The sequence below is a fragment of the Pseudorca crassidens genome, chromosome 20 (genome assembly GCF_039906515.1).
Source record: "Pseudorca crassidens isolate mPseCra1 chromosome 20, mPseCra1.hap1, whole genome shotgun sequence".
NCBI classification, from domain to species: domain Eukaryota; kingdom Metazoa; phylum Chordata; class Mammalia; order Artiodactyla; family Delphinidae; genus Pseudorca; species Pseudorca crassidens.
This window is the reverse complement of record NC_090315.1, coordinates 59,369,421-59,393,752: the sequence shown is the minus strand read 5'-3', so window position 1 is coordinate 59,393,752 and position 24,332 is coordinate 59,369,421. Positions and strand designations below refer to the sequence as shown.

General features: G+C 45.8%; 1 protein-coding gene across 2 annotated transcripts; it reads left to right on the top strand.

The window, feature by feature from the left end:
* The first annotated feature begins 1,262 nt into the window (after nucleotides 1-1,262).
* On the top strand, nucleotides 1,263-24,004 carry GINS2 (GINS complex subunit 2). Of its 2 annotated transcripts, XM_067719417.1 has the most exons (6): nucleotides 1,263-1,374; nucleotides 1,414-1,530; nucleotides 1,759-1,873; nucleotides 20,084-20,183; nucleotides 22,961-23,087; nucleotides 23,302-24,004. In XM_067719417.1, the coding sequence occupies exons 2-6, from the start codon at nucleotides 1,441-1,443 to the stop codon at nucleotides 23,425-23,427; spliced, it is 558 nt and encodes a 185-aa protein (XP_067575518.1). In that variant the 5' UTR covers nucleotides 1,263-1,374; nucleotides 1,414-1,440; the 3' UTR covers nucleotides 23,428-24,004. The 2 variants fall into 2 exon arrangements, with proteins under 2 accessions (XP_067575518.1, XP_067575517.1); XM_067719416.1 differs by having other exon boundaries at nucleotides 1,355-1,530.
* Nucleotides 24,005-24,332: the final 328 nt, after the last annotated feature.

Genomic DNA, 24,332 nt, shown 5'->3' with positions numbered 1-24,332 from the left:
ACAAATGACACAATGAAGGAAATCTCCAGGCCTGCAATGACAGCTTCCAATGCAGATAAACAACAGACAACTTTCCAGGCCATGCGAGTGAGCAGAACTGAAGTATGGCCTTATTTCATCTTCCCGACAACCTGACATGGGGCAGGTTTCAGGGTGGTTAGAGAGGAAAGCGTGCTGTTTTCTGGGGTGAGGCAGCTTTCCTGCTGGGATCTAGAACCCTGAAATCCTCCTGTCACATATGTTTTTTCTTAGAGCCTAATGATCATGGTGTTGAACTCAACTCCCCCCCGCCCCCCGCCCCTTCCTGACCCCCCACCCCCACCCCACCCCAGTTTTCTTCTAGCTGCTTCACCTCCCGGGAAGTTTTCCTGGCCTATTATCACCCCATCGAAATCCCTGATTAAAAACAACACTCTGTCCTCACCCAGACCCCTGAATCACAAGTCTGCAGGTGTGTGCATGTGAACATTCGGAATCTCCCAGGGGATGCTGACAGAGGCGGGTCTTAGAACCCCTGTTGTAAAGGTTCACATGAGCCCACGGTATAGAGGGCACCCGGAATGGCCAACAGATGAGCTCATCAATACGTTATTTGCCCCAGTCGGGGAAACTTGACCCTTCACAAGTCTCACCTGGGGAGTTTGCCAAAGTGCAAATTGTGAGCCTCTCCTCCGTGGTTTCCGAATTGGAATATGTGGGTGCAGTGGAGGAATCTGCGTGTTTTTTTTCTTTTGGCCGCACCGCGCTGCTTGTGGGATCTTAGTTCCCCAACCAGGGATCAACCCGGGCCCAAAGCGCGGAGTCCTAACCACTGGACCGCCAGGGAATTCCCAGGAATCTTCATTTTTATAGATATTAACCCCGTGTACAGGGAAGACAGAAGATTGTGAAGTTAAAGGAAACAACGCCTTCGCTCGCTCCGCTGCGGCCCGGGGCCGCGTCTGTGTAGCCAGGTCACGCCGTAACCAATTACATGCATATACTCCTGGCCCCTAAGCCCACCCGCAGTTTGACTCGCGGTGTTAGCGGGCGGGCGCCCGGGGCAGGTGAAGGGACGCCGAAGGCTGTACTAGGTGCAGGTGGGCCGGCGGCGCCAGGCGCGCTGGCCCACGGGAGGGGCGGGCCGGGACACGGGAGGGGGCGGGGCCTGCCCACGAGAGGGGCGGGGTCCGCCCGCAGCCTCGTTCAGGCTCGCCAATCCGCGGGCTCGTAGCATCCGCGGTCCCCGCCTTCCGCCGCCCCGCGGAGAACGCCGCGTTTCTATAGGCCGGCCGAGGCTTTTTCCGGCCAGAGGCTGGGCATTGCTCGGTGGCGGGAAAGCGGCGGCTGTAGCGCGTCTTCCCGGACGCTGAGGGGCCGGAGGCGGCGGCGGCGGCGGCGGCGGCGGCGGCGGCGGCGGCGGCGGCGGCGGCGAGTCCCGGGCTGGCCGCGGGCCCCACCATGGACGCGGCCGAGGTGGAGTTCCTGGCCGAGAAGGAGTTGGTCACCATCATCCCGAACTTCAGTCTGGACAAGATCTACCTCATCGGGGTGAGACCCGCCGGGCCTCCGGCTCTCCCTGGTCGGTTCCCGCTTCCGGGAGGGGGGCTGGGCGGCGGGTCCAGCGCCCACAGGTGTCGTCTGGCGGCGTTCGGGACCCAGCGCAGATGAGCGGTGGGGCGCAGTGTGGCCGAGAGCGCGCTCGGGCTTCAGCCCGTGGACAACAGAGGTCCAGCGGTGCAGTTTTGAGGGACGGTGTGTGTGTGTGTTTGCTTGCAGGGCGACCTGGGGCCTTTCAACCCCGGCTTACCAGTGCAGGTGCCTCTGTGGCTGGCGATCAACCTGAAACAGAGACAGAAGTGTCGGCTGCTCCCCCCCGAGTGGATGGACGTGGGTGAGCACGTGGAGGGGGAGCGGGGTGTGGTGGGGGGGCGGGCCGTGGGGGCTGGGGTCGCCCTCCCGCGGGTGGAGGCAAGCGGTCCTTCCAGGGACGCGGCGTCGCTCATCAGGTGAAATCAATGAATGCTTCCCAGCCTCAGCTGCGCGAGGCCGCGGACCACTGTTAGGCATGGTCGTTTGGGGTGTGTGTACCAATTCTAGTTCAGGTTTTGATTTTAAGATATTTCCACAAACTTTTAAATTTTAATTCTAGTTTTATATTGCAGTATAGTTGATCGACAGTGTTGTGGTAGTTTCAGGTGTTCAGCAAAGTGATTCAGGTACATATACATGTATCTACTCTTTTTCAAATTCTTTTCCCACTTTGGTTATTACAGAATAGTGAGCAGAGTTCCCTGTGCTGTACAGTAGGTCCTTATTGATTATCTTTTTTTCCCTCCCCCCCAATTATCTGTTTTAAATATTATAGTATGTATATGTCAGCCCCAAACTACCAGTTTATCCCTCCCCTCCACCTTTCCCCTTTGGTCACCGTAAGTTTGTTTTCTAAGTCTGTGAGTCTGTTTACGTTTTGTAAATAAGTTCATTTGTATCATTTTTTTAAGATTCCGCATAAAAATGTTATCATATATTTGTCTTTCTCTGACTTATCTCACTTAGTATGATAATCTCCAGGTCCATCCATGTTGCTCCAACTGGCATTCTTTCTTTCTTTTTTTAATGACTGAGTAATATTCCATTGTGTATACGTACCACATCTTCTTTATCCGTTCCTCTGTCGATGGACATTTAGGTGGCTTCCATGTCTGGGCTGTTGTAAACAGGGCTGCAGTGAACATGGGGGTGCATGGATCTTTTCGAATTAAGTTTTGTCCTGGTAGATGCCGGGGAGTGGAATGGGCTGGATCATGTAGTAATGCTATTTTTAGTTTTCTAAGGAACCTCCACACTGTTCTCCCACCAACAGTGCAAGAGGGTTCCCTTTTCTCCACACCGTCTCCAGTATTTATTGTTTGTAGGTTTTTTGATGATGGCCATTCTGACTGGTGTGAGGTAATATCTCATTGTAGTTTTGATTTGCATTTCTCTAATGATTAGAGATGTTGAGCATCTTCTCATGTGCCTGTGGACGTGTGTATGTTTTCTTTGGAAAAAAGGCTGTTTAGGTCTCCTGTCTGTTTTTTGATGGGGTTGTTTTTTTGTTTTTTTTTGGATATTGACCTGCATGAGATCTTTCTAAATTTGGGAGATTAATTTTTTGTTGTTCACATCATTTGCAAATATTTCCTCCCATTCTGTGGGTTGTTTTTTCGTTTTGTATATGGTTTTCTTTGCTGTGCAAAAGCTTTTGAGTTTAAAGAGGTCTGTTTGTTTATTTTTATTTTTGTTTTTAAGTTTTATTTTATATTGGAGTATAGTTGATTAACAATGTTGTGTTTGGGACTTTGCTGGTGGCGCAGTGGTTAAGAATCCGCCTGCCAGTGCAGGGGACACGGGTTCGAGCCCTGGTCTGGGAAGATCCCACATGCCGCGGAGCACCTAAGCCTGTGTGCCACGACTGCTGAGCCTGCATTCTAGAGCCCGCAAGCCACAACTACTGAGCCTGTGTGCCACAACTACTGAAGCCCACGTGCCTAGAGCCCGTGCTCTGCAACAAGAGAAACCACTGCAATGAGAAGCCGGCGCTCAGTAACAAAGACCCAACGCAGCCAAATAAATAAATAAACAAAACAAAACAATGTTGTGTTAATTCCGGGTGTACAGAAAAGTGATTCAGTTATACGTATACATGTATCTGTTCTTTTTCAAATTCTTTTCCCATTTAGATTACTAGGATATTGAGCAGAGTTCCATGTGCTATACAGTAGGTGCTTGTTGGGTATCTATTTTAGATATGGTAGTGTGTATATGTCAATTCCAAACTCCAAATTTATCCCTTCTCTCTATTTCTCCCCTTTAGTAACCATAAGTTTGTTTTCTAAGTCTGTGAGTCTGTTTCTGTTTTGTAAATAAGTTCATTTCTCTCTTTTTTTAGATTCTTCATATAAGTGATATCATATGATATTTGTCTTTCTCTGGCTTACTTTGCTTAGTATGTTAATCACCAGGTTCATCCATGTTGCTACAAATGGCATTATTTCATTCTTTTTTTATTTTTTAATTTTTTTAATTGAAGCATAGGTGATTTTTTTAACATCTTTATTGGAGTATAATTGCTTTATAATGTTGTGTTAGTTTCTGCTGTATAACAAAGTGAATCAGCAATACATATACATATATCCCCATATCTCCTCCCTCTTGCATCTCCCTCCCACCCTCCCTATCCCACCCTCTAGGTTGTCACAAAGCACCGAGGTGATCTCCCTGTGCTAGCATGGGTGATTTACAATGTTGTGCTAATCTCTGCTGTACAGCAAAGTGACTCACATATGTACACATATATACATTCCTTTTTTCCTAAAGAGTGGTACATTAGATCATTTATTTGTGGCAAGACAGATATTTCCATAGTGCATTTTTTCCCATGATAGAAGCTTTAAATATTGCCTTATTTTCCTTAGAAATTTGATTTTTGCTGGAAATGGACTAGATTTTTCAAGATTTTAAAAAAATTTTTATTTTTGTTTATTGAAGTATATTTGATTTAGTGTTGTGTCACTGCTGTACAGCAAAGTGACTCACTTATACACATACACTCATTTTTTATATCCTTTTCAATTATGCTTTATCCCAGGGTATTGAATATAGTTCACTGTGCTGTATAGTAGGACCTTGCTGTTTATCCATTCTCTGTATAATAGTTTACATCTGCTAACCTCAAACTCCGATTTGATCCCTCTGCCCCACCGCCCTCCCCCTTGGCAACCACAAGTATGATCTCTTATGTCTGTGAGTCTGTTTCTGTTTTGTAGGTAGGTTCATTTGTGCCATATTTTAGATTCCACATATAACTCATATGGTATTTGTATTTCCCTTTCTGGCTTATTTCATTAGTATGATAATCTCCAGGTCTATCTGTGTTGCTGCAAATGGCATTACTTCATTCTTCTTAATGGCTGAGTAATACTCCATTGTGTATATGTACCACATCATCTTTATGCATTCATATGTTGATGGACATTTGGGTGGCTGACATGTCTGGGCTAATTGTAAGCAGCACTGCAGTGAACATTGGGGTGCATGTATCCTTTCAAACCATGGTTTTCTCCAGATACATGCCCAGTAGTGGGATTGCTGGGTCATATGGTAATTCTATTTTTAGTTTTTCAAGGAGCCTCCATACTGTTCTCCATAGTGGCTGTACCAATTTACATTCCCACCAACAGTGTAGGAGGGTTCCCTTTTCTCCACACCCTCTCCGGTATTTATGGTTTGTAGAGTTTTTGATGATGGCCATTCTGACTGGTGTGAGGTGATATCTCATTGTAGTTTCAGTTTGCATTTCTCTAAGAATTAGCGATGTTGAGCATGTTTTCATGTGCCTGTGGACATCTATATGTCTTCTTTGGAGGAAAGTGTATTTAGGTCTTCGTCCATTTTTTTATTGGGTTGTTTGATTTTTCGATATTGAGCTACACGCCCTGTTTGTAAATTTTGGAGATTAATCTTTTGTTGGTCACATCGTTTGCAAATACTTTCTCCCATTCTTTGGGTTGTCTTGTCATTCTGCTTATGGTTTCCTTTGCTTGCAGAAGCTTTTGAGTTCAGTGAGGTACCATTTGTTTTTTTTGTTTTAATTTTTAAAAATTTATTATTTTTTACTTATTTGTTTTGGCTGTGCCAGGTCTTTGTTGTGGCATGCAGGCTTCTAAGTTTTGACATGTGGGCTTCTTAGTTGTGGCCTGCAGGCTTCTTAGTTTTGGTATGCATGCAGGATCTAGTTCCCTGTTCAGGGACCAAACCAGGGTGCCCTGCATTGGGAGCTCAGAGTCTTTCCCACTGGATCACCAGGTAAGTCCCTTTTTGTTTTTTATTTTTAATTTTTATTCTATTTTGGAGTATAGTTGATTAACAATGTTGTGTTATTTTCAGATGTACAATGAAGTGATTTAGTTATACATGTATGAACTCTTTTTCAAATTCTTTTTTCATTTAGGTTATTAGAGAATGTTAATCAGAGTTCCCTGTGCTGTACAGTAGGTCCTTGTTGGTTATGTATTTTAAATATAGTAGTGTGTACAGTAAGTCCCTACATATGAACCTTCAAGTTGCGAACTTTCAAAGATGGGAACGTGCGTTCACATGTCCAGTCACGTCTGTTAGTTCACGTGTCTGTCGTACATTGCCATGTGCGTGCATCCTCTACAAGTGGTTGTGCTTTGGTGTACTTTACTGTATAGAGTACACTAGTACAGTATCTTTACTTCAAGCCCAGGGTGTCCGGAAGCAGGCATAAAAGCAGCGGTGATGTAGCTGGTACTGCTAAGAAGCGCCAAGCAATAATAGTGGAAACAAAAGTGAAAATAATTGAGAGAGTGGAGCGAGGCGAAAAGATGGCAGACGTCGCTCGTTCTCATAACAAGAATCGTTAACCACCAGCACGATCCTAAAGAAGAAGGACAAGATCATGGAACATGTGAAGGCTGCTGTGCCGATGATGTTGACAGTGATATCAAAGAAGCGTGGAAAAGTGATGGAGGAGATGCAGAAACTTCTCAATAGGTGGATGACGGATCAGCATCAGCGTCGAGTCCCACTCAGCTTAATGCTGATTCAAGAGAAAGCCAAAAGCCTTGAAGAAGAAACACGGCGAAGAATCAGAGGGCACATCTTCTAATGCCAGCCACGGCTGGTTTCATCGGTTCAAGCCTGGAGCCAACTTCACAAGGTAAAAGTAAGTGGGGAGGCAGCGAGTGCAGATACGATAGCTGCCCGGGAATTTCCTGAAACGCTTTGAGAAATTATTGATGAAGGCGCGAATTTACCCGAGCAGGTGTTTAATGTGGATGAGACAGGACTGTACTGGAAGAGGATGCCGGACTGAAGTTACATCAGCAAGGAGGGAAAGTTGATGCCAGGCTATAGAGCAGCAAAGGACAGGCTAACTCTGTTGTTTGGTGGCAATGCTTCTGGTGCTGTGAAGCTGAAGCCTCTGTTAGTTTATCATTCAGAGAACACAAGAGCCCTTAAAAACGTAGCCAAGGGCTCTCTTCCTGTTGTGTGGAAGGGTAACCCCAAAGCCTGGGTTACACAGGCCATTTTCCAGGATTGGTTTTTCCACCACTTTATCCCAGAGGTAGAGAAACATTGCTTGGAGAAGGACATCCCGTTCAACATTCTTTTGCTGCTCGACAGTGATCCGGGCTACCCACCATTCATGAATGACTTTCATCCCAACGTCAAAGTAGTGCATCTGCCACTGAATACCATGTCGTTCATCCAACATATGGACCAGGGAGTTATAGTGACTTTCAAGAAATATTATTTACGTCACACTTTCGTCAGGCAGTAAAGGCAAGTGACCAAGCAGGAACAACTTTGTGACAGTTTTGGAAGGACCGTAACATCTACACGGCCGTAAAAAAGATTGACTTTTCTTGGCATGACGTTATGGCCGTCACCATGAATGGGGTTTGGAAGAACCTTTGCCCGCAGTTTGTTCACGATTTTCTTGGTTTTGAGAAGGTGGATGAGGAGTCCAAAGAGGTCTTCAGCAACGTAGTGACCCTCAGCAAGAAGCTGGAGCTAGATCTGCAAGAGGACAGCTTCATTGAACTCGTTGCTGTGCAAAACGAGGGGCTTACTAGTGAAGACCTGAAGGAATTGGAGGCCCAGAGAAAGGACAAAGACAGACAAGAGGAAGAAGTAACTGAAGAATCGAAGAGATTCACAACACAGGAAATTGCAAGGGGATTTTCTTTATTTGAGGGGGCACTGTTGGTTTTTGAGGCACAGGACCCTAACACAGAACGGTACACGAAGGTTGCAGCAGCCGATCAGAATGCAGTCCAGTGCTACCGTGTCATGTGTGAGGAGACAAAAAGAGCCACTACCAAGACATCACTGGATCTTTTTTCAAGAGGGTAGATAGAATCGATCCAGCAAAGAACCAGAACCTGTGCCGTGAACGTCAGGCGTGAGTGACATTGCGGCTTGCCCTCCGTCTCCTGTTGCTGACGGTCCTTCAGCTCTACCATGTCCCACCTCCCCTCCCTCCTCCAGTCAGTAACTCTTCTTGCCTGTTCACTCGATGCCAGCTCTATGCCAGCTGTTGTACTACTGTACTGTTCAGGGTACTGTAAGATTTAAAATGTTTATTTTTTGTGTTTGTTTTTATGTATTATTTGTGTGAAAAGTATTATAAACCAATTACAGTACAGTACTATATAGCCTATTGTGTTAGTTGGGTACCTACGCTAACTTTGTTGGACTTGTGAACAAATGGGGCTACGAATGCCCTCGTGGAATGGAACTCGTTTGTATGTGGGAAACTTACTGTATATGTCAATCCCACACTCCCCGATTTATCCTTCCCCTACATCGTTTTCCTTTGGTAACCGTAAGTTTGTTTTCTAAGTCTCTGAGTCCGTTTCTGTTTTGTAAATAAGTCCATTTGTACATTTTGTTTTAGATTCCGCATAGAAGCCGTATCATATGATACTTGCCTTTCTCTGTGTGGCTTACTTTACTTAGTATGATAATCTCCAGGTTTGTCTGTGTTGCTGCAAATGGCATTATATCATTCCTTTTAATGGCTGAGTAATACCCCTTTGTATATATGTACCACATCTTCTTTATCCATTCCTCTGTCAAAGGACATTTAGGTTGCTTCCATGTCCTGGCTATTGTAAGCAGCGCTGCAATGAACATTGGGGTACATGTATCCTTTCGAATCATGTTTTTTCCCCATATATATGCCCAGAAGTGGGATTCCTGGGTCATATGGTAGCTCTATTTTTAGTTTTTTTAAGGAACCTCCATACTGTTTGCCATAGTGGCTGTACCAGTTTACATTCCCAACAACAGTGTAGGAGGGTTCCCTTTTCTCCACACCCTCTCCAGTATTTATTGTTTTTAGACTCTTTGGTGATGGCCATTGTGACCAGTGTGAGGTGATATCTCATTATAGTTTTGTTTTTGTTTTTGTTTTTGTTTTTGCGGTACGCGGGCCTCTCACTGTTGTGGCCTCTCCCGCTGCGGAGCACAGGCTCCAGACGCGCAGGCTCAGCGGCCATGGCTCACGGGCCTAGCCACTCCGCGGCATGTGGGATCTTCCCGGACCGGGGCACGAACCCATGTCCCCTGCATCGGCAGGCGGACTCTCAACCACTGCACCACCAGGGAAGCCTTCATTGTAGTTTTAATTTGCATTTCTCTAATAATTAGCGACGTTGAGCATCTTCTCATGTGCCTGCGGCCGTCTGTATGTTTTTTTTTTTTTTTGGCGGTATGCGGGCCTCTCACGGTTATGGCCTCTCCCGTTGCGGAGCACAGGCTCCGGACGCGCAGGCTCAGCGGCCGTGGCTCACGGGCCCAGCCGCTCCGCGGCATGTGGGATCTTCCTAGACCAGGGCACGAACCCGTGTCCCCTGCATCGGCAGGTGGACTCTCAACCGCTGTGCCTCCAGGGAAGCCCTTGCGTCCATTTTTTGATGCGGTTATTTGTTTATCAAGCTGCATGAGTTGTTTGTAAATTTTGGAGAGTGATCCCTTGTCAGTGGCATCGTTTGCAAGTATTTTCTCCCATTCTGTGGGTTGTCTTCTCGTTTTTATGGTTCCCTTTGCTTGCAGAAGCTTTTGAGTTTAATGAGGTCCCATTTGTTTATTTTTGTTTTAATTTTTCTTTTACTTTGGAGTTTAATTGATTAACAGCGTTGTTATTTTCAGGTGTACAGCAAAGTGATTCAGTTATACATATACATGTCTCTCCTCTTTTTCAAATTCTTTTCCCATTTCGGTTATTACAGGATAGTGAGCAGAGTTCCCTGTGTTACACTGTAGGTCCTGTTGATTATTTATTTGAAATATAGTAGTGTGTATATGTCAGTCCCATACTCCCAATTTATCCTTCTCCTCCACCTTTCCCCTTTGGTAATTGTAACTTTGTTTTCTAAGTATATTTTATTTTAGATTCTGCATATAAGTGATATCATGTGATATTTGTCTTTCTGTGTCTGGCTTACTTCACTTAGTGTGATAATCTCCAAGTCCATCTACGTTGCTGCAAATGGAATTACTTTATTTGTTTTTTTTAATAGAAGTATCGCTGATGTATAATGTGTGCATCTCTGCTGTACAGCAAAGTGATTCGGTGATTCACATACATACATTCTTTTTTTAAAATATTCTTTTCCATTATGGTTTATCCCAGGAGGTTGGATGTAGTTCCCAGTGCTAAACAGTAGGACCTTGGTTTTTTTTTTTAAAAAAAAAGTTTATTTATTTATTTTTGGCTGCGTTGGGTCTTCGTTGCTGCGCACTGGCTTTCTCTGGTTGCAACGAGCGGGGCTACTCTTCGTTGTGGTGCGCGGGCTTCTCATGGCGGTGGCTTCTCTTGTTGCGGAGCACGGGCTCTAGGTGCACGGGCTTCAGTAGTTGTGGCACACGGGCTTAGTTGCTCCATGGCATGTGGGATCTTCCCGGACCAAGGCTCGACCCCGTGTCCCCTGCATTGGCAGGCGGATTCTTAACCACTGCGCCACCAGGGAAGCCCTAGGACCTTGTTTTTTATCTGTTCTAAGTATGATAGTTTGCATCTACCAACCCCAAACTCCCAGTCCATAGCTCTCTCCCTTCACCCGTCCTTTTTGGCAGCCACCAATCTGATCCCTGTGTCTGTTTCTGTTTTGTAGATAGGTTCATTTGTGCCATATTTTAGATTCCACGTGTAAGTGATATCACATGGTATTTGTCTTTCTCTTTCTGACTTCACGTAGTATGATACTCTCTAGTTGCATCCATGTTGCTGCAAATGGCATTATTTCGTTCTCTTTTATGGCCAAGTAGTATTTGATTGTATATACGTACCACATCTTCTTTATGAAGATGGACATTTAGGTTTCTTCCATGTCTCAGCTATTGTAAGCAGTGCTACCATGACCACAGCGGTGCGTGTATCTTTTTCAGTTATAGTTTTGTCCGGGTATATGCCCAGGAGTTGGATTGTTGGGTCATATGGTAGCTCTAGTTTTAGTTTCTGAGGAACCTCCATACTGTGCTCCACAGTGGCTGCACCAACTTACATTCCCACCAACAGCATAGGAGGGTTCTCTTTTCTCCACACCCTCTCCAGCATTTATTGTTTGTGGGCTTTTTGATCATGGCCGTTCTGACTGGTGTGAGGTGATAATATAGTTCTGATTTGCATTTCTCTAATAATTAGCGATGTTGAGCATCTTCTCATGTGCCTGTGGATGTCTGTATGTGTTTTTTGAAGAAAAGGCTATTTAGGTCTCCTGTCCATTTTTTGATAGGGTTGTTTGCTTTTTTGATATTGAGTTGCATGAGCTCTTTGTAAATTTTGGAGATTGATTTCATGTCGGTCACATCCTTTGCCAGTATTTTCTCCCATTCTGTAGGTTGTCGTTTCGTTTTGTTTATGGTTTCCTTTGCTGTGAAAAGCTTTTGAGTTTAATGAGGTCCCATTTATTTTTGTTTTGGTTTTAATTTTTATTTTATATTGGGGTTTCGTTGATTAATAATGTTGTGTTAGTTTCAGGTATACAGTATAGTGATTCAGTTTTACATATACACGTATCTACTCTTTTTCAAATTCTTTTCACATTTCGGTTATTACAGGATAGTGAGCAGAGTTCCCTGTTTTATACAGTAGGTCCTTGTTGGTTATTTATTTGAAATATAGTAGTGTGTGTATGTCAGTCCCATACTCCCAATTTATCTTTCCCCTCCACTTTTCTCCTTTGGTAACTGTATGTTTATTTTCTAAGTCTGTGAGCCTGTTTCTATTTTGTAAATAAGTCAGTTTGCATATTTTGTTTTAGATTCTGCATATAAGCTGTATTGTATGATATTTGTCTTTCTCTGTCTGGTTTACCTCACTTAGTATGATAATCTCCAGGTCTGTCTGTGTTGCTGCAAATGGCATTATGTCATTCCTTTTGATGGCTGAGTAATACTCCAGTGTATATATGTACCGCATCTTCTTTATCCATTCATCTGTGGGTGAACATTTAGGTTGCTTTCCTGTCTTGGCTATTGTAAGCAGCACTTCAGTGAACGTTGGGGTGCATGTATCCTTTCGAACCGTGGTTTTCTCTAGATATATGACCAGGAGTGGGATTGCTGCATCTTACGGTAGCTCTATTTTTAGTTTTTTAAAGAACGTCCATAGTGTTTTCCATAGTTACTGTACCAATTTACATTCCCACCAACAGCATCTCTCCACACCCTCTCCAGTATTTATTGTTTGTATACTTTTTGATGTTAGCCATTCTGACTGGTATAAGGTGGTACCTCATTGTAGTTTTGATTTGCATTTCTCTTATAATTAGCGATGTTGAGCATCTTTTCATGTGCCTCTTGGCCCTCTGTATGTCTTCTTTGGAGAAAAGTCTATTTAGGTCTTCCCCTATTTTTATATCGGGTTGTTTGGGGTTTTTTTGATATTGAGCTGCATGAGCTGTTTGTAAATTTTGGAGATTAAGCTTTAGTCGGTCACAACGTTTGCAAGTATTTTCTCTCATTCTGTGGGTTGTCTTGTTGTTTTGTTTATGGTTTTGTTTGCTTGCAAGAGCTTTTGAGTTTAATGAGGTCTCATTTGTTTATTTTTATTTCCATTATTTGAGGAGACAGATCAAAAAGATCTCGCTGTGATTTATGTCAGAGTGTTCTGCCTATGTTTCCCTCTAAGAGTTTTTCGTATCGCAGCCTTACATTTAGGTCTTTAATTCTGTTTGAGTTTATCTTTGTGTATGCTGTTAGACAGTGTTCTAGTTTCAGTCTTTTGCATGTAGCTGTCCTGTACACACTGGTACACTGTGCATCAGTGTAGCACCCTTTATTTAAGAGACTGTGTTTTCTCCATTGTGTAGGCTTGGCTCCTTAGTCGTAGATTAATTGGCCATAAGTTTGTGTGTTTGTTTCTGAGCTTTCTTTGATCTATATGTTTTGTGTTCGATCTATATTTTTTGTGTTTGCCTGTAGCATACTTTTTTGATTACTGTAGCTTTTTTGTAGTATAGTCTGAAGTCAGGGAGCCTGATTGCTCAAGTTTCGTTTTCTCTTGTCAGGATTCCTTTGGCTCTTCTGCATCTTTTTTGTTTCCATACGCATTTTAAAATGTTTTGTTCTAGTTCTGTGAAAAATGCCGCTGTTCATTTGATAGGGATTGCACTGATTCTGTAGAATGACTTGGGAAGTATAGTGATTTTGACAACATTGATCTTCCAGTTGAAGAACATGGTATATCTTTGCATCTGTTTGTATCATCTTGGATTTCTTTCATTAGTGTGTTAAAGTTTTCAGAGTACAGGTCTTTTGTCTCCTTAGGTAGGTTTATTCCTGGGAATTTTATTCTTTTTGATGTGCTGGTAAATGGGATTGTTTCTTTAATTTCTGTTTCTGATCTTTCGTTGTTAGTGTATAGAAGCAACAGATTTCTGTGTATGTATTTTGTATCCTGCCACTTTGCTGAATTCATTGATCAGCTCTTGCAGTTTTCTGGTAGCATCTTTAGGATTTTCTTTGTATAGTATCCTGTCATCTTCAAACAGTGACAGTTTTACTTCTTTTCCAATTTGGATTCCTTTTATTTCTTTTTCTTCTCTGATTGCCATGACTAGGACTTCCAAACTATGTTGAATAAAAGTGGAGAGGGTGGACATCCTTATCTTGTTTTTTTTGGTTTGTTTTTTTTGTTTTTGAAGATGTTGGGGGTAGGAGTTTATTAATTTACTTATTTATTTTTGCTGTGTTGGGTCTTCGTTTCTGGGCAAGGGCTTTCTCTAGTTGTGGCAAGTGGGGGCCACTCTTCATCGCGGTGCGCGGGCCTCTCACTGTCGCGGCCTCTCTTGTTACGGAGCACAGGCTCCAGACGCGCAGGCTCAGTAGTTGTGGCTCACGGGCCTAGTTGCTCCGCAGCATGTGGGATCTTCCCAGACCAGGGCTCGAACCCGTGTCCCCTGCATTAGCAGGCAGATTCTCAACCACTGCGCCACCAGGGAAGCCCCTTATCTTGTTCTTGATCTCATAGGAAATGCTTTCAGGTTTTCACCGTTGAGTATGATGTTAGCTGTAGATTTGTCATATATGACTTTTATTATGTTGAGGTAGGTTCCCTCTATGCCCATTTTCTGGAGAGTTTTTATTATAAATTGGTGTTGAATTTTGTCAAAAGCCCTTTTTGCATCTACTGAGATGATCATATGGTTTTGTTTGTTTTTGTTTTATTTATTCATTTGTGGCTTACTTGGTTCTTCGTTGCTGCGCGTGGGCTTTCTCTAGTTGCGGCGAGCAGGGGCTACTCTTCGTTGTGGTGCGCAGGCTTCTCATTGTGGTGGCTTCTCTTGTTGCAAAGCACAGGCTCTAGGCACGTGGGCTTTAGTAGTTGTGGCTCGTGGGCTCTAGAGCGCAGACTCAGTAGTTGTGGCGTGCAGGCTTAGTTGCTCCACGGCATGTGGGGTCTTCCCAGAACAGGGCTCGAACCCGTGTCCCCTGCATTGGCAGGCAGATTCTTAACCACTGCGCCACCAGGAAAGTCTGATCATGTGGTTTTTATTCTTCAGTTTGTTAATGTGGTGTATCACACTGATTGATTTGCAGATATTGAAAAATCCTTCCAACTTTGGGATAATCCCACTTGATCGTGGTGTATGATCCTTTTAGAGTATTGTTCAATTCAGTTTGCCAGTATTTTGTTGAGGATTTTTGCATCTGTTCATCAGTGATATTAGCCTGTAATTTTCTTTTTTTTATGGTATCGTCTGGTTTTGATATTAAAGTGATGGTGGCCTTATAGAATGAGTTTGGGCGTGTTCTTTCCTTTGCAATTTTTGGGAATAGTTTCAGAAGGTTAGGTGTTAAACTCTTCTCTGAATGTTTGATAGAATTTAGCTGTGAAGCCATCAGGTCCTGGAATTTTGTTTGTTGGGAGTTTTTTAATCACAGTTTCATTTTTAGTACTTGTGATTTGTCTGTTCATGTTTTCTGTTTCTTCCTGGTTCAGTCTTGGAGGGTTGTACCTTTCTAAGCATTTGTCCGTTTCTTTTAGGTTGTCCATTTTACTGGCATAGAGTTGTTTGTAGTAGGCTCTTATGGTCCTTTGTATTTCTGTTGTAACTTCTCCTGTTTCATGTGTAGTTTTATTTATTTTAGCCCTCTCCCTTTTTTTCTTGATGTGTCTGGCTAAAGATTTATCAATTTTGTTTATCCTTTCAAAAAACCAGCTTTTAGTTTTATTGATATTTTCTATTTTTTCTTTGTCTCTGTTTCATTTATTTCTGCTCTGATATTTATTATTTCAGTGTACTATCTTTGGGTTTTGTTTTTTTCTTCTTTCTCTAGTTGCTTTAGGTCTAAGGTTAGGTTGTTTATTTGAGATTTTTCTTGTTTTCTGAGGTAACATTGTATTGCTATACACTTCCCTCTTAGAACTGCTTTTTCTGTATCCTATACATTTTGGATGGTCATGATTTTGTTTTCATTTGTCTCTAGGTATTTTTTAATTTCCTCTTTGGTTTCATCAGTGATCCATTGGTTGTTTAGTAACATATTGTTTAGCCTCCACGTATTTGTGTTTTTACAGTTTTTTTCTTCTAGCTGATTCTAATCTCATAGTGTTGTGGTCGGAGAAGATGCCTGATATGATTTCAGTTTTCTTAAATTTACTGAGCCTTGCTTTGTAGCCTAGCATGTGATCAATCCTGGAGAATGTTCCACGTGCACTGGAAAAGAATGTGTATTCTGTGGCTTTTGCATGGAATGCTCTGTAAATATCAATTAAGTCCATCTGGTCTAATTTGTCATTTAAGGCTCGTGTTTCCTTATTGATCTTCTTTCTGGATGATCTGTCTGTGATGAAAGTGGGGTGTTAAATCCCCCTACTATTACTGTTACTGTGTTACTGTCAATTTCTCCCTTTATGGATGTTAGTATCTGCCTTATATATTGAGGTGCTCCTATGTTGGGTGCATATACATTTACAATTGTTATATCTTCTTCTTTCATTGATCCTTTGATCATTATGTAGTGTCCTTCTTTGTCTCTTGTAACAGTGTTTATTTTAAAGTCTAGGGACATCCTTGGTGGTGCAGCGGTTAAGAATCCACCTGCCAGTGCAGGGGACACAGGTTTGAGCCCTGATCCGGGAAGATCCCACATGCCACAGAGCAACTAAGCCCATGCGCCACAACTACTGAGCCTGCGCTCTAGAACCTGCAAGCCATGACTACTGAGCCCGTGTGCCACCACTACTGAAGCCCACATGCCTAGAGCCTGCGCTCCACAACAAGAGAAGCCACTGCAATGAGAAGACCGTGCAGCACAATGAAGAGCAGCCCCTGCTCGCCGCAACTAGAGAAAGCCTGCATGCAGCAACGAAGACCCAATGCAGGCAAAGATAAATAAATAAAAGTAAATATATCAAAAAAATTTTTTTTAAAACCCAGAGACCAGCATGAGGAGCAGAGTCGTTACCTTACATTAGAGAGAATGCATGACAATAAGGCATCGTCCATCCAAGGCAATATTGTTTTTGGCCACCTAAGTGGATGAGGTTGTGACACAGGGTGCAGACATAGATGAACCTTTATTTTTTATTTATATTTTTGGCTGCGTTGGGTGTTCATTGCTGCACGCATGGGCTTTCTCTAGTTATGGTGAGCGGGGGCTACTCTTTGTTGTGGTGCGTGGGCTTCTCATTGCAGTGGCTTCTCTTGTTGCAGAGCACGGGCTCTAGGCACGACGGCCTCACAGGCCTCTAGAGCGGAGGCTCAGTAGTTGTGGCGCACGGGCTTAGTTGCTCCGTGGCATGTGGGATCTTCCCAGACCAGGGCTCAAACCCGTGTCTCCTGCATTGGCAGGCAGATTCTTAACCACTGCGCCACCAGGGAAGTCCCGATGAGCCTGTAAAATGTTACATTAAGTGGGAGAAGAACCAGACACAAAGACCAACTATTGTATTCTTCTATTTATATGAATTGTTCAGAGCAGGCAGATCCACAGACAAAGAAGATTAGTGGTTGCCTAAGGATGAGGGTTTGAGCAGGTGATGGAACCATTATGGGGTTCCTTTTGGGGTGATGAAAATGTTCTGAAGTTGATTGAAGTGATGGGTGCACAACTCTGTGAATATACTAAAAAACCATTGAATGGTGAATGGTATGGTATGTCGATTATGCCTCAGTAAAGCTGTTGGAAAAAAACCGAGACGAAAATACCACATCAAAGAGGCACACGGTCTTCATCCTGAACCGTTGCAGTCTTTTTCTCACCTGGAGCTATGAATGGCTCATTACTAGTAAAGAATGAATGTCACATTTATTTGGGGTCGGGGTTGGGGGGCATATGAAATTTGAAAAGCCTCTGAGAGATTTTGATTATCCCCTTCCCTTTGGAAATCACCCGGGGGTACCTACCTCCTAGAAGCTAGGACACTTGGAGCCAGGTGCACTCAAATACAGTTTAAGAAAGATTGCTCGCGCGTTTTGTCTTTACTTCCTGTCCCAAAGGGGTGTGTGAATCTGGTGGTCCTGAAACATGACAGGAAACTCCAGTCCCTTCTGCTCTGAAGGGCGTTTTTTTAAGCAGGGGCCTCCCCACCCACCCACCAGGCGCTGGTTCTGTTGGCGCTGCATCCCTTTCTGTCAGTTTTGGCCTATTCTAACCCAGGTGTTAGAGGGCAACAGCCTGTGTCATGGGAGGGCCAGAGTCAGAGGGAAGGTGTGGAGACAGTCTGCCTGAGGCCTCTCGTACGCCTGGGCAATCGTGCGCTGACGAGGCATGGAAATCACTAGTCATCCCGTGGGTCCTGCCCAGGAGCCAGCTGCTGCTCCTGCCCCTGTAGATTGGTTCCACCTGTTCTTGGACGGCATGGGAATGGAATCGTCTGGCATGTCAGTTTTCCTCTGACTTCTCTTATTCATCACAGTGTCTTTGAGATTCGCCCTTGTTGTTGCACGTGTCATTGCGTCATTCTGTTATCGCTGTTACCGCTGAGTAGTGTTTCCTCCGTTGCGTGAGGATTCCACAGCTTGACCCCCCATCCTTCTGTTGGTGCATATTTGGGTCGTTTCCCATTTTAGGCTACTGTGAAGAAGGCTGCTTTGAGCAGTCGTGTCTCAGTCTTTTTGCGGGTATGTATTTTTATTTCTCTCGGGTAAATAAACACCTAGAGTCGGGGAACTGGCAGCTCGTAGGGCAGACTGTGCTTCGCTCTGTTAGAAGCTGCCCAGGAGCCCTGCAGAGTGGTTGAGCCACTCCTGTAACCCCAGCAGAGACGTACGAGCTCCTGTTGTTGCACTCCGGGCCGTCACTGGGTATGGTCGGTCTTTTTGATTCGTTGCAGGGTTTGAACAGAGGTGTTTCATACTCTGATTTAGATGTGGAAAAGAAAGAGACTCAGTCTGTGGTGTGGAGATGAGTGTGGGGAGGGGGCGGTAGGGGGTTAGCCCGGCAAGAACTCAGGGTGGCTTGCCCAGTGAGTTGATGGAAGCAGGCAGATGTGGTTGGCATCTAGGCGTATTTTGAAGAAAAGGGTCAGCAGGATTTGCTGAAGGACAGACCATGGGATGAGAGAGAGGAGGTAAGGGTGCCCACTGGGGTTGCTGGTGGGGCTGCCCTTTCCTGAGACATTGCAGGGACAGTGTGGACCAGGGTGGGAGCCGGGAGAGGGTTTGAACATGCGACACTGGAGATGCCTGTTAGACATCCGAGTGGCAATTTTGTGGGCAGTGGGGCACCTGAGTCAGGAGGTCAGGGGAGGGGCTGAGCTGGGATTCTAGGTGTGGAAGGTGTCATGAGAGCATAGGTGGCGTTTAAATGAAGTGGGATGAGAACACGTGGGATATGGGTGTAGGCGGTGGAGAAGGGGTGAGGGAAGGAGCTCTGTCCTCCAGTGTGTTGAGGTCAGGAAGGCCTGGAGGAGTCGGGGAGATGAGAGGAGAACTTGGGGAGAGTGGTATCCCAGAAGCCAAGTGATAAACACACCCCAAGGACTGGCCCTTGTCAGACGTGACGAGGCCTGAGATGTGGCCGTTGGGTTTGGCCGAGCAGAGGTGGTGGCCTCGGTGAGCCGTGTCAGAGGGTGGGATAGTTGCCCACCCGAACAGTTAATGCCGATGTCAGGGAACTCTTGAAGTTTTGTTGTGAAGGGCATGAGAAATGGGTTGGTAGCTGGAGAAGGATTTGGTGTCAGGGGAGGGTTTTCTTTTTAAGCTGGAAGATGTTGCATCGAGTTTGATGGACGGCTCCGATAGCGAGGGCAAGAGGGATCACTCAGGAGTGGGGACAGGTGCCGGAGCGGTGTTCTGTGCAGGTGAGAGAAGGTCCAGCGCGCCCCTTAGAAGGATGCGGTGGCGGTAGTGTGCGGAGCCCCGCAAGGTGTTGGGGAGAAAGCATGGAGAGGGCGGGCAGGATGGAAAGTGAGAGGGTGTCTGGAGCAGGGGAGTGTAAGGATTGCAGGGTAGCACCGAGGGCCCCTGGAGATGCGTGGCCAGTCATTTCACACGAGGCCCCACTGCAGAGTTCTGTCTGTGTGTCCCTTCGCCATAGCGTGCAGTGGCGGGTTCAGGACTCGGGTTTTCTCAGGCCAGGGGGAAGGACAGAAGGGGAGAGGGGTGAGGCGTGTGGAGATTGTTCCTGTGGATGGAATTGGACTCAGCAGTTTGATTCCAGACATGGGGCGTTCAGCTCTGTATTAGTTGTAAGTTGTCTTGCTGTCTGCTGAACAGGGTTTAATATAAAAGTAAATTTCTCCGGTCACTGGTTACTGTCATCACTGCTTGCATCAAAGGTAGAATACTTCACTCTTTACCTAAGAAAAGAACTTCAGACTCTGACATCCTGTTTTCAGTCATATATTCTGCAGGCCCAGCAATAACCCAAATCTACCACCTTCTCTAAGAGAAGTGCTTGAGGAAATCGGCCCAGTGATGTCTAGTTACTGATACGTTATTTCAAAAAGTGGGTTTTTTTAATGTATTTTTTAGTTGATTGACTAGCTAATATAGGTACTTGGTAAATTTGGACGGTTTTAAAACTATATTTTGCTCGTGGTTCATGGTAAAACGTACACACTTCTAAATTTCAGAGAAGTTGGAGGAGATTCGGGATCATGAACGAAAGGAAGAAACTTTTACCCCTATGCCCAGCCTTCACTACATGGAGCTCACCAAACTCCTCTTAAATCAGTAAGTACCTCTCACTTCTTCGAACCCACATGCACGATGGAACCCCCAGTTCCCAGCCCACCTCCTTTCGTGTTCCACGCTCATTACCGAGGGAAGTGGTAGCTTTGGCGCCCAGGTCCTCAGCCAGTAGTCTGGGAGTCGTTTGTGGGCACGCACACACTGGCCGGGCTCTGTCTCTCCCTGTTTCTCTTTTTTCCCTTTCTCCACCCTTCCCTCTCCTGGTGGATCCCGTGGTTCTTTCCATTCTGTGTCCTACCCGTCACTTGATACTGGACTCTACTATCAGCCCATCATCTCCAGCAGCAGCCTTTTTCTTAACTGCAAATGTTCCATTAGTCGAGCTGCACCCCTTTTCTCCTTTGGGCCTGTGCATCTGCATTCTTGTATCTCTTGCACAGGAAAGGGCCAGGGGTCGCATTTTCCTTCGACCCTGGGCTAGAAGGCAGGTCCACTGGGGCAAAACTGTTTCCCCTCATCCAGTTCAGGCTCCCCATGGGCTTCTAATTCATTCTCCGCCTTGCAGCCAGAGCGGCCTTGCAAAGATACAGCTGCCACGTGAGTCCCCTGTTCCTCCGAGCCTCTCTAGGGTCTGAAGTCCTGATCGTGGTATTCGAAGCACCGCACAGCCTGGTTCCCTTCTCCCGTCTCGCACCACTCTCTGCAGTCCTTCCCTCCGATTCTCTAGGGGGCAGGCTCACGTTGGCCTCCTTCACTTCTTCACACATGCCCAGGTCCTCAGAGCGCACAGGCACGTGTGTGTGTGTGTGTGTGTGTGTGTGTGTGTGCACCGTCCTTCTGCCCAGTGAGTCCACCTGTTCCCTGCTCCCTCCTCGGGTTTAGCATAGCAGGTCCTCCCTCCCAGGTTACGTGTACCAGTCCTCGTGGCAGCTCTGTACCCCTCTATAGCACTTGTCAGGTGTAATGCTCTAACTGCTGTGCCTGAGCTGTTCCCCACCCCCGCCCCCAGGTCTCATGGGCAGGGACTGTCTCGCCTGCCCCCGCACAGTGCCTGGTACTCACATGTTTGTGGAATGAATGAATGCATCAGTGCAGGGGGCAGGCAGGTGTGGCTACTTAGAATGTAATTTGCACAATGTCAAGCTTTTGAAGCCCTGAGCACCTTTTCACTGATGGATTCAAGAGCAGAAGCAGAACCAAAGTTGGAAGCTCCCTACTGCCTCCCGAAGAGCAGCAGGGGCCGGGGGCCCACCTGTGGAATTCAGGTGAAAATCTGCACATGGACTTGTCCTTGAGTTGACATGTGGCTGCAGTTGTGTAGTTCACAACATTCTCAGCATTCAACATGCCAAGCGTCCCACCAGGTAGTGGAGATGGTCATGTAGGCTTGAGTTCCAGTTTCGTAGGGAGGAGATGCAACCCTGTTGACAGATGTGGTATAACCCTGCAGTGTGTGCTAATGCTGTTCAGAGTATGTCGGGGTGCAACCCGCATGCCTGGTGCTGCCAGAGAAGGGATCCCTGGCTTGGAGGCTGAAGGGAAATTTACTAGGGGAGAGGGCAGTATAGGTAGAAGGACAGAAGGTGAAAGGGCCTGGATTTGTGGAGCAGGGCTGTTGGGACCTGCATGGACTGAGTGAGGGCAGGGCGGTGGACGCGGCGTCCCCAGGAGAGTGTTCAGGCAGGTAGGCGTTATCCGGAGGATATGAGAGGGCTGCTTTCGTAGGGGAGTGTGACTTCAGAAGGGAGAATATGGGAGCAGAGGGGAGGCCGGTTCATCTTCAGTTTTGAAGTTCAATGAGTTACGTACACAGTGCCTATCGAAACCCTTGTTTTATAATTCCTTAGAGCCATGCATTCAGTGAAGGGACCTCGGTTCTGCAGTGCAGTTCACGAGGAGCTGGGGTCCTTTGTTCTTTAACCTGCTGTTCAGAGCATAAGATCCAAATGTTTGGGTCTTAAATAAAATCTGCTGTATCAATTGTATGCTACTGATTCTCCATCTACTCATCTTGAGCTATTTTAGCCTGTGGAGAGAGCCTTGCCAGCTTACCCTAGGATGCCTGGTGATGAGTGATGTTGGCTTTTGCTTTTGTCTTCTAGTTGGTCTCTTCCTTCAAAGGTTAGTTTAGTTTAAAAATGTGTCACACAGGAAGGCTCTCAGTGCGGCCCCGTTGGCTCCAGTCAGACTGTTAGGCAGAATTTGCTGTGTATAGGTGTGCTGTTTATGCTCATTTGCGATTTGTTCTGTGACTTCTGCAGATGTATCTGTTTTCCCTGTAGAGTGGGACAGTCCTCTCCTTCGGGGATTTCGTGAGGATAGAAATGCCTCGCACAGAGCCTGCGTCTTCTTTCCCTAGTGGGCTGTAGCCCTTGGATGACAGATGGGGTATTAGCATTAGAGGTCACGACCGCTGAGCCAGCCTTTGAAAGAAATTCATTCTCGATGGAAATTCTATAGCATAGAACACTCAGCTGTCCTGAGTCAGGGGAGGACCGACTCAGAGCTGCTTCTCCAAGATCTCATTTTTTTTGGTGAATAACAGAAGTCCTTGTACCACAGCTTGCCCAGGGACAGGTAACATGAGCACAGATAACTCGGTGAGGATCACGGCTGAATTTTCTTGGCACCAAGCTTAACCGCTAGAAATCCTTACATTTTAAAAAACTGAAAAAGCGAAACCAATTTTGAGTCTAGAACAGCTTGTGCATTTTTGCCTAAATCCAAGCAGCATTTACACAAGCCACTTCTACCTGGAAGTTGCCTTAGTTCACTGAGTGCTTCCTTATGCGATTTATTTCACCTTTTGCTTCCTTTAGTGCTTCAGACAACATCCCGAAAGCAGATGAGATCCGGACCCTGATCAAGGACGTGTGGGACACTCGCGTAGCCAAGCTCCGGGTGTCTGCTGACAGCTTCGTGAGACAGCAGGAGGCACACGCCAAGGTGGGCATGCGGTGGGCCGCCCACGGAGGCCGGATGCTCTGTGGGACAGCCCGCGGCATCTTGTCTGCTTAGGGCGTCGCGGGAAGGGATAACTAGCCATGCGGGGCTTTCAGAAAATTATTACTCATTGGTTCCTTATTTTTTATCCAGTAGATTTAACCTTTCGTGAAATTAAAGACTCAACTAACCCGGTCCGTCTGCCCTTGTGTTTTAGCTGGATAACTTGACCTTGATGGAGATCAACACCAGTGGGGCTTTCCTCACGCAAGCGCTCAATCACATGTACAAACTCCGCACGAACCTGCAACCTTCTGACAGCTCCCAGTCTCAGGACTTGTAGGCAGAGACTGGTTTGTAGAGGCCCGTGTCTGCCAGCAGGAGGCTCACCGGGTGGCCTGAGCGCTCGGGACGTGACAGAGGTACTCACATTTCCAGAGTTCTAGAACTACTTCTGAATGTATGCAAAAAACTGCAGTGAATCAAGGGATGGGTTCATAACCTTGTTGGCAAGCAACAGGCTTGTGCTTAGTCCTCGAGACATTCTGTAATTCCATGTCTGTATCTGGGAGCCAGCTGTCCTTTCATGGGGAAACGAGAAAAGCATTGGCAGAACGAATGATTTCGCTAGCAGAGCTCTGGGTCTCCTGCACGGGACTGTTGTGTGCAGGTGAGTGTTCGGTGCCGTCCGGTGTTGCTTTTAAGACGGAGATGTAGCAGGATGGTAAGATGGAGATGTAGCAGGATGGTAACGTGGCCTCGGCCATTCTTCTCCCTTCTTGACCCTCATCTCTGGGGCTAAATTTAGTCTGCTACAGAGGCTCTTCACACGGAGGAGGACAGCAGATGAGTGGCGAGTGACACCAACCCATATTTATCAGCTAAGCCCTGATACACAATAAAGATGGAATCAACCCACATCTCTGTTGGGTTTTTTTCCTGCATAACTGCCACGCAAGGGAGCAGGCCAAGTGGCTGAATGATCTGATGGACCAAACTTGAGAGGTTTAGCAGGCAACTGTCAACTTCCAACCGACACTCTGGGTATCTCTTGTTCTCTTGGCTGTTTCTGGGTAAGGCCCTAAGGGTTGCTTATCAGCAAGAGGAAAAATCAATTCCATGTTATCGAGTGTATGAGTGAAGCTGAAGACACGACCCCAGGGGGAAAAGTGGGGCCTATTACATGGTTCTTGATGAACTGTGGAGAAGACAGTTCTAGGCAGCAGTGGCTCAGGTAACGGTATTGGT

Excerpts from the sequence above, each read along its gene's own strand:
- GINS2 (XM_067719417.1), top strand. The coding sequence starts at position 1,441 with ATGGACGCGGCCGAGGTGGAGTTCCTGGCCGAGAAGGAGTTGGTCACC. Across the intron at positions 1,874-20,083 it reads CCCCGAGTGGATGGACGTGG|AGAAGTTGGAGGAGATTCGG; the intron begins GTGAGCACGTGG and ends TCTAAATTTCAG. Across the intron at positions 23,088-23,301 it reads AGCAGGAGGCACACGCCAAG|CTGGATAACTTGACCTTGAT; the intron begins GTGGGCATGCGG and ends CTTGTGTTTTAG.